Genomic DNA, 10125 nt, shown 5'->3' with positions numbered 1-10125 from the left:
GGAGGGGCCCAGAATGGTGTGTCCCGCGGGAAAAGGTGGTTGGAACCCAAACTCCTCGATCCCTACGTAGGACGGGGCTGGGCTCTCAGAATCCCAGGTTCTGATGGGGCTGGGGCTGGGGGCTGAAATTCTGGGGCCCTGAGAGAATGTAAGGGACTCCTGAGACTGAGGGAGAAGCGGCCTTCAGGGCCACACTCCTGATCCTGAAGTTGGAGGGCACTGAGTGGCCGGGCGTGAGAATTAAAACCATGAAAAACTGGGCCATGATAAACCTGTGAACTCGCTCCAGCTCACAAGCCGCTTAGGGACAGAACGACTTCAGAAGTCGTGGTCATATACACCATAAACCCCACTGTGAGGCCGGGCGTCGGGGCTCACGCCTGGAATCCCAGCACTTTGGGGGGACTAGGCAGGCAGATCACCTGAGGTCAGGAGTTCGAGACCAGGCTGACCAACATGGTGAAATGTCATCTCTACTAAAAATACAAAAAATTCACTGAGTGTGGTGGCGGGCACCTGTAATCCCAGCTACTTGGGAGGCTGAGGCAGGAGAATTACTTGAACCTAGGAGGCAGAGGCAGTGAGCCGAGACTGCGCCACTGCACTCCAGCCTGGGCGACAGTGCAAGACTCCGTCTCAAAAAAAAAAAAAAAAATGCAGATTAAAACACCCCATCCTGAAGTTAGTACTTGCCAGGACCTATATTTGATCTCATGTGCTCTGGCTGAAAAGTTAACTGCCTTCTCTCCCTCAAATTCACAGATCCAGACCAGCTCCTCCCAAACCTCTCCAGAGGAAACCATGGGAACCCCCCATATCCAGCATTTGCTGATCCTCCTGGTCCTAGGAACCTCCCTCCTGACCTGTGCGTATTGGGGACATAGGGGAGAGCAGTGTGTCACAGAAGGTGTACTGATGATGAAAAAGGAGCCACCTTGGCCCATGGAGAAGTGCTTATCCTTTTCTCGTTTTCTCCTCAGCGGGCCTAGAGCTGTATTGTCAAAAGGGTCTGTCCATGACTGTGGAAGCGGATCCAGCCAATATGTTTAACTGGACCACAGAGGAAGTTGAGACTTGTGACAAAGGGGCACTTTGCCAGGAAACCATACTAATAATTAACGCAGGTGAAATGAGATGGGGCAGTTGGGCTGGGTAGGAGGGAGGTTGATATGTCCATGCCAATGCTTGTTCCCTTTGTCCAGGCCACTCGTGACGGCCACCATCCATTTCCCCTCCTTCCTGTCTCATAACAGGGACTGAGACAGCCATTTTGGCCACAAAGGGCTGCATCCCGGAAGGGGAGGAGGCCATAACAATTGTCCAGCACTCTTCACCCCCCGGCCTGATGGTGACCTCCTACAGTAACTACTGTGAGGATTCCTTCTGTAATGACAAAGACAGCCTGTCTCAGTTTTGGGAGTTCAGTGAGACCACAGGTACCCTGCAAGTGGGGGAGATAGGTACTAAGAGAAACTCCATGAAGAGCTTATGTATGTCCTCCCTTTGCATTCTGACTTGGCTTAGCCTAAGCGGCCCATACCCTAAAGTACCTCACAGTTCAAGTAATTTTATTTTTCTGAATTGTTCATTGGGATCTAAACACTGCTCAGAGCAGAGAGACACTAGTGAAGGCTGGACTGTAAACTGGGTTTTGTGTTTATTAAGCAATAAGACAGGCGGGGTGAGGTGGATTGCCTGAGGTCAGGGGTTTGAGACCAGCTTGGCCAACATAGTGAAACCCTGTCTCTACTAAAAATACAAAAATTAGCTTGGCCTGGTGGCACACACCTGTAATCCCAGCTACTCGGGAGGCTGAGGCAGGAGAATTGCTTGAACCCAGGAGGCAGAGGTTGCAGTGTGCCAATATCACACCACTGCACTTCAGCCTGGGAGAGAGAGCAAGACTCCATCAAAAAAAAAAAAAAAAAGCAATAAGACATCAGTGTAGGTTTCTGAGCAGGGTGGTATTATCAGTCTAACAAGTATTGGTTTCCCACTGCTGCATGAGAACAGCCCAGTTCCCCAATTTACAAGGCCTATAGTAACTTGGCCCTGCCTGTCTTTTCAGTTTCATTTCCCTCTCTTCCCTCTCTCATTTACTATATGCTAACTGGGGCTAATACTCAAAATACTTAACAATGTAGATGGCACTGGCCAATCGAAATGGATTCGGGCCATAAAAAACAAAAACAAAAAAACAGCTCAAAGAAACAGCTGGGCCTACAAGCTGAATATCAGCCGTGCAACTTCTCACAATTCCCTGAATCCACCAAGCTGGCTCACACCACCTGACCTTTGTCCTTGCTGTTTCCTTTACTACCCCTCCCCTCCCCATTTTCACATCGCTAACCCCTGTTCATCCTCCATGTCAACTCAGGTATCAGCTCTTTGAAAATATTTACCAAATTCTTTTAGGTAGTTGGGTATTCCTTCATTCCTTTGTCATTATACCTTGAACACAGCAGCTACTGAGTTGATTACTTACATGTCTCTCTCCTAGGCAGAGATGCTAGGTGACAGGAACTATGTCCTTTTCATCTCTGTATCTTCACACCTCAGCAGAGTTTGGAAGTCAGATCGATGGAGATTTCACAGCAGAGAACACCAGCTGGAGAAGGATGGGGAGGCTGAAGTAATGGGCCTTGATTAGAGTGGCATCTGCAGGAAAATCTTGGGGAAGAGAAGGCAGCAAGGAGCAACATCTCTGGAGGCAGGACCTGCCCTTAACTGTCTCTCTCGTTTCCCTCCAGCTTCCACCGTGTCAACAACCCTCCACTGCCCAACCTGTGTGGCTTTGGGGACCTGTTTCAGTGCTCCTTCTCTTCCCTGTCCCAATGGTACAACTCGATGCTATCAAGGAAAACTTGAGATCACTGGAGGTAAACTGAAATGAACATCTGATAGTTTCAGAGGCTGGAAAACCATTTGAGTGGATCCCAAGAGATTCTGACATTGAGCTCTCCAGGGATGAGAGGGGACTGGATTCTCCTCTGATGTCCTAAAACATCTCTGTCTCTCCCCATCCTTCCTTGTTCCATAGGTGGCATTGAGTCGTCTGTGGAGGTCAAAGGCTGTACAGCCACGATTGGCTGCAGGCTGATGTCTGGAATCTTAGCAGTAGGACCCATGTTTGTGAGGGAAGTGTGCCCACATCAGCTGCTCACTCAATCTCGAAAGACTGAAAATGGGGCCACCTGTCTTCCCATTCCTGTTTGGGGGTTACAGCTACTGCCACCATTGCTGTTGCCATCATTTATTCACTTTTCCTAAGAAGGCACTTCTGGGCCTGGGTCTGAGGACATCTTTTTTGACTGGGAGCCTTCTTACTGTTGAGGTTCAACAAGTTGAGGAGTAGGTGGGAATTTGAGGGAGAACAAAGAGATACTGTGAATGTATTTGACATTTTTAATACAATTTCTGCTGTAATTTTTGTATGCAGTAGGCGTTACTAATAAACATTTCTGCTGCAATTTGTGTATGTTTCAGCACTAGAAGTGGAATTTTAGTGCTGAAAGAGCCTTTAAAATTCATCTTCTCCAAACCACACATTCTCCAGAAAGAGAATCTGAGATCTGGAAAACTTCAGTGAGTTTCTTACATTTAGCTATGGCCAGAGTCAACGCAAGAACGTAGATATTTTGACGTAAAGTCTGATTTTCCTTTCACTCTAATATGCTAACTCTTCTAGGGTTAGCCTCCTCCAGAGCACTCCCAGCCTAATCTTAAGGCTGCTGTTTTGGGGTTCTAAAATTCCCCTAGGAGGTATGGCCGAATGAGAAAAATCAGACTCCAAATTCTCCAATTATGGGCCTGCTGTAGTGGCTCATACCTGTAATCCCAGCACTTTGAGAGGCAGAGGTGGGAGGATTGCATGAGCCAAGGAGTTTGAGACCAGCCTGGGCAACCTAGTGAGACTACATCTCTACAAAAAAATATAATCCAAAAATTAGCCTGGCATGGTGGCGCTCGCCTGTAGTCCCAGCTACTTGGGAGGCTGAAGTGGGATGATCACTTATGTCCACAAAAAGAGTCAAACTCTGTAAAATATTTGAAAAGATTTATTCTGAACCAAATGTGAGTGACCATGGTGTGTGACACAGCCCTCAGGAGACCCTGAAAACGTGCCTAAGGTGGTCGGGGCACAGCCTAGTTGTATACCTTTTAGGAAGACATGAGGCAGTCAAATACATGTAAGATGTACATTGTTTCAGCCCAGAAAGGCAGGACAACTCCAAGTGGAGGAAACTTCCAGGTTATAGATAGACTCAAAAATTTTCTGATTGGCCATTGGTTAAAAGAGTTGTTATCTGAAGACCTGGAATCAGTAGAAAGGAATGTCTGGGTTATGATGATAAGGGATTGTGGAAACCAAAGTTTTATCACACAAATGAAGCCACCAAGTCGCAGGCTTCAGAGAGAATACATTGTAAATGTTTATCAGACTTAAGGTCTGTGTTGATGTTCAGGCTGCTCAGCTTTTCCCAAAATCCAAAAGGGAGGCGGGTATAATGAGGCATGGCCGACTCTCCCTTCCCACAGGATGGCCTGAACCAGTTTTTCAGGTTAACTTTGGAAAGCCCTGGCTGAGAGGAGGGGTCCATTCAGATGGTTGTGGGGTGGGCGTGGCTTATAATTTTATTGTTTTGTCTGTACTTGAGCTCAGGAGGTTGAGGCTGCAGTGAGCCATGATCATGCCTCTGCACTTCAGACTGGATGACACAGTGAGATCCTCTATCAAAACAAAAGGCAAGTTCTCTCATTACAGTGGGCCCCATTTCTCTGTGTCCTGTCTAGCCCTTGCCTGCTCTGCATCATTCCTTCCCTTCCCTGGGGCTGACTTAATGACTCTCCAGTGGACTTGGGAGGGAGGGAGGAAGGATTCATCACAGTATGGTGAAAGGGGACCTGTGACTACTTGGGCAGCAAAGATTTTTGGAAAATTCTCATGCTTATTATTACTCAAAAATACATAAGCTCTGTCTTATTGTAAAAGACTCAAATGATATCAGAGGTGTATAGAGCAAAGTAAAAGGTGGGGAGGGTAAAAGGGAGACAGATATTTTCTTCTGAAAAAAAAAAAAACAGCTTTACTAAGACTTATCTGACACACAGTAAACGGCAGTGGAGGTGGAAGGAGAGACTTTTATTACAAACACTTGTTCCCCTCCCAAAACACTGGGGAGTTTGGCCATAGTATATACATTCCAACCAAGTTCTTTCTAGAAATTTCTCTGGTTCTACCCACTGAGAAAGGAAAAAAAAATCTTGGTACACCAAACTTACTATGCTAAAGGGAAAAGTCAGGCTTGGGAATGGAGTCACACCAAACTGCCTCCTATTTTGTTCCTAAATATATAGCTGCAAAGATAGAAGGCTACACACCTCTCCAGCAGGCCTTGCTCACAATTTGGCCACAGGGAAATTCCTTGTGGGCCCCAAGATCTTTACCTTAAAACAGTTCTGTTGAGTTTCACCCTGACAATGTAATGAACAGCTTATCTTCACAGGTACTGGACAAGACAGGACCAGAAGTCATCCCTCTGCTCACCTGAGACAAATGCCTATTTCACTCTTTCCTCTGCTAGATGTTTAGTTTATTTTATGTAAAAATGCAAATCTGGCCAGACACGGTGGCTCACCCCTGTAATCCCAACACTTTGGGAGGCCAAGGTGGGCAGATCACAAGCTCAGGAGTTTGAGACCAGCCTGGCCAACATGGTAAAACCCCATCTCTACTAAAAATACAAAAATTAGCCAGGTGTGGTGGCAGATGCCTGTAATCCCAGCTATTCGGGAGGCTGAGGTGGAGAATCACTTGAACCCAGAAGGTGGAGATTGCAGTGAGCCAAGATAGGGCCATCGCACCTCCAGCCTGGGCAACAAGAGCAAAACTCCATCTCAAAAAAAAAAAAAAAAAAAGAAGAATGCAAATTCACTGAGGGCAAGATGATTGCATAGTTGACGATTCCTCTACCCTCGCCTTTCACATGTAAAATGTAGATTCAGTGAAAGCTGATCAAAGCCTCAAAAGAATGCAACCACTTTCCCTTTTTATTTACTCTCCTCCTTTTTTTCTTTCCTCTTTCCCCTATTGCCCACTCCTTTCCCCACTTTAAATATTGAAGTCCCCAGGCCAGGTGTGGTGGCTCATGCCTGTAATCCCAGCACTTTGGGAGGCCGAGGCAGGTGGATCACCTGAGTTCAGGAGTTCAAGACCAGCCTGGCCAACATGGTGAAACCCCGTCTCCACTAAAAATATAAAAAATTAGCTGGTTGTGGTGGTGGACGCCTGTAATCCCAGCTACTTGGGAGGCTGAGGCAGGAGAATTGCTTGAACCTGGGAGGCAGAGGTTGCAGTGAGCCGGGATCATGTCACTGCACTCCAGCCTGGGCAACAAAAGTGAAACTTTGTCTCAAAAAAAAAAAAATTTGAAGTCCCCAAATCCTCTTTGGAAATAGCACAGATCACAGATGTTCCTGTGGTTCTGTGTTTCTTTTTCCTGGGCATGTCCTAAACCTTAGAAAAGAAACAAATAATTAAGACTCACTTCAATCGTTTTCTTTGATTTATACCACTCTCTTGCAGTTTAAGCACTACTCTAGCTAATTCTTTATCTTTGTCCTTAGGTAGCCAGTCCCCATTGTGTCAGTTTGCTAAATCTCCCTAAAGAGGAAGAAGAAGCACACGAAAATCAAATTTTAACTGAGGGCCAGGTGCAGTGGCCCACACCTATAGTGCCAGCACTTTGGGAGGCCAAGGCGAGTGTATTACTTGAGCTCAGGAGTTTGAGACAGCCTGGGCAACATAGTGAAACCTCGTCTCTACAAAAAATACAAAAATTAACTAGGCATGGTAGTGCATGCCTGTACGTAGTCACAGCTATTTGGGAGGCTGAGACAAGAGGATGGCTTGACCCAGGGAGGTGGACAGTTTGCTGAGGTCACGCCACTGCACTCCTCCTCCCTAGATGATAGAGCATGACCCTGTCTCAGAGACAGAGAGAGAGAGAGAGAGAAAGGAAGAAAGAGAGAGAGAAAAGAAAGGAAAGAAAGAAAGAAAGAAGAAAGGAAAGAAAGAAAGAAAGACAGAAAGAAAGAAGAAAGAAAAAGAAAGAAGAAAGAAAGAAAGAAAGGAAAGAGAAAAGGAAGGAAGGAAGGGAGGGAGGGAAGGAGAGAGACGAAAGGAAGAAAGAAAGAAAAGAAAGAAAGAAAGAAAAAGAAAGAAGAAAGAAAGAGGAAAAGAAAATAGAGGAAAGAAAGAGAAAGAAAAGGAAAGTGTGACAATGCCAAATTCTGGAGAGGAATTGAGAAACTAGATCTCTCATATATTGCTGTAAGAATGTGGAATGGTGCACCCACTCTGGAAAATATTTTGGCCATTTATTTAAAAACTAAACACACACTTACCATCTACCCGGCAGTCATACTGCTGAGCGTTTATCCACAAGAAATGGAAACTTAAGTCCACACAAAATCATGTACATGCTTGTTCTTAGCAGCTTTATTTGTAATAGCCCAAAATGAAAACAACCAGAATGTCTTACACAGGTGAATGTTAAACTCCACTACAGAAAGAAACAAACTATTTATACACACAGAAACTTGACTGGATCTCAACGGCATTATGCTGAGTGGAAAAAAGTCCATCTCAAAGGTCATATGTGTACTATATGAATTCATGTATATAATATTCTTGAAATGGCAAAATCATAGCAATAGAGATGTATTTTATTTAACTGAATGGTATATCCAAAATAGTACCATTAAACATGTAATCAATACAAATTTTAATGAGCTATCTTACTTTTTTTATATACTAAGTCTTCAAAATGTGGTGTGTAGTTCACAATCATGATACATCTTAATTTGGACTTGTTACATTTCAAGCATTCAGTATCCACATGTGGCTACTATATGATATAGTGGCTACTATATTGTACAGCACAGATCTAAATAATACAAAATGCCTCTTCAGATGGATGGCCCTTTTTTTGTGATGTTTATTTTATTACTGAGTTTTGAGTATGTTCCATATTTGCATATTACAAATGCAAATTCCTTATCAGGTATATCATTTTAAAATATTTTCTTCTACTCTGCCTTGTCCTTTTCTTCTCTTAGTGTCTTTCACAGAGCATGGTTTTTTGTTTTGTTTTTTTTTTTTTGAGACGGAGTCTAGCTCTGTCACCCAGGCTGGAGTGCAGTGGTGCAATCTCGGCTCACTGCAACCCCCACCTTCCGGGTTCAAGCGATTATCCTCCCTCTGCCTTCTGAGTAGCTGGGACTACAGGCACACGCTGCCATACCAGGCTAATCTCTTGTATTTTAGTAGAGATGGGGTTTCACTGTGTTGCCCAGGCTGGTCTCGAACTCCTGCGCTCAGGCAATCCACTCGCCTTGGCCTCCCAAAGTGCTGGGATTATAGGCATGAGCCACTGCACCTGGCAGAGCATGGGTTTGTAATTTAACGAAGTCAAATTTATCAACTTTATGAAATATGCTTTTAGTATTATATATTATATATTAGCCAAGTTTTTTATTGTTTTTTGTTTGTTATTGTTGTTGTCCCTGCTATTCTAAGTCGTTTGCATTTCCAAATGAATTTTAGAATCATCTTGTCAATTACTACAAAAATCCTGCAAGGATTTTGATTGGGATTGTTTGAGAATTGACATCTTAATGTTAGGGAAACAGGAGCATAGGAGAGCCAGGGTGACACCATTTTAAAATCAACTCCGTTGTAAAACTAGCAAGGTACGCTCCTTGCCAATCACAACCCATGGTCATAAGACGTTTACAGCTAAAGGGGCAGTTTATTAATGCCTGCAAGGACAAACTCCTGTGACAGAAGAATGTCCAGATGTCCCAATATCATATAACAATATACGCTTTCAAGATAGAGTCATTCTTTGATGTACTTATGCACTAAAATGCCAAGAATAACTTTTATTTATTTATTTATTTTTATTTTTGGAGATGGGGTCTCGCTCCATCACCCAGGCTGGAGTGCAGTGGCATGATCTCAGTTCACTGCAACTTCTGCCTCCCCGGCTCAAGCAATCCTCCCACCTCCCACCCCCACCCTCCAGTAGCTGGGACTACAGGCGAGAGCCACCACACCTCACTAATTTTTGTATTTTTTTGTAGAGACAGGACTGCACCATGTTGCCCAGGCTGGTCTCAAACTCCTGGGCTCAAGCGATCCTCCCACCTTGGCCTTCCAAAGTGCTGGAATTACAAGCATGATCCACCACACCTGGCAGATAACTTTCCTTAAATCAGCAAAATAATAAATTTTTCATGCTGTCAGCCAACCCACACATAGACATAACTTAGCTTAGCTTTTATATAGATAAGATCCCTGTATAAGAAGAGTTTTAAAAAAAGGACAGTGCAGCTGAGTGCAGTGGCTCACGCCTGTAATCCCAGCACTTTAGGAGGCTGAGGCAGGCCGACCACCTGAGGTCAGGAGTTCAAGACCAGCCTGACCAACACGGAGAAACCCGGTCTCTACTAAAAATACAAAATTAGCCGGGCGTGGTGGCGCATGCCTGTAATCCCAGCTACTCGAGAGGCTGAGGCAGGAGAATCACTTGAACCTGGGAGGTAGAGGTTTTGGTAAGCCGAGATCGCACCATTGCACTCCAGCCTGGGCAACAAGAGTAAAATTCTGTCTCAAAAAAAAAAAGACAGTGCATTCTTTCTCTTGCTTTCTGAGGCCACCCTACGGTGTAACTGATGAGCTTTCAATAAACTCTCTCTTTCCACTGCACTCTGTGACTCACCTTGAATTCTTTCTTGCATAAGATCCAAAAATCCTCTCTTGGAGTCTGGATTAAGACCCCTTTTTCCAGCAACATTAATAATACTGTGTCTTCTTCCCCATTCATACCATTATATCTTTTCACTGATTTCACAACAGTGCTGAAATCAATGAAAAGATATATGGTATGAATGGGAAGAAGACACAGTATTATTTCACAGAGTGAAATTTCCTTCAGCATTGTTGTCTCGTTTCCAGTATACAGGTGTTGGCAGGGATATAGAAAAACTGGAATGCATATATTATGGGTGGGCACCTACATGAGATCCCAAGAAACAGCAGCTAGGCCAGGGTGACTGCAG

At 44.5% G+C, this 10125-nt stretch overlaps 1 protein-coding gene across 1 annotated transcript; it reads left to right on the top strand.

Moving 5' to 3' along the window:
- The first annotated feature begins 762 nt into the window (after nucleotides 1-762).
- TEX101 (testis expressed 101) lies at nucleotides 763-3919 on the top strand. The gene is made up of 5 exons (XM_032172733.2): nucleotides 763-865; nucleotides 981-1124; nucleotides 1254-1436; nucleotides 2751-2879; nucleotides 3041-3919. The coding sequence occupies exons 1-5, from the start codon at nucleotides 802-804 to the stop codon at nucleotides 3268-3270; spliced, it is 750 nt and encodes a 249-aa protein (XP_032028624.2). The 5' UTR covers nucleotides 763-801; the 3' UTR covers nucleotides 3271-3919.
- The last annotated feature ends 6206 nt before the right edge of the window (nucleotides 3920-10125 follow it).

This window comes from Hylobates moloch, unplaced genomic scaffold (assembly GCF_009828535.3).
Source record: "Hylobates moloch isolate HMO894 unplaced genomic scaffold, HMol_V3 SCAFFOLD_13, whole genome shotgun sequence".
Lineage (NCBI taxonomy): Eukaryota > Metazoa > Chordata > Mammalia > Primates > Hylobatidae > Hylobates > Hylobates moloch.
The sequence above is the reverse complement of the archived record's forward strand: the minus strand, read 5'-3'. Positions and strand labels throughout refer to the sequence as shown.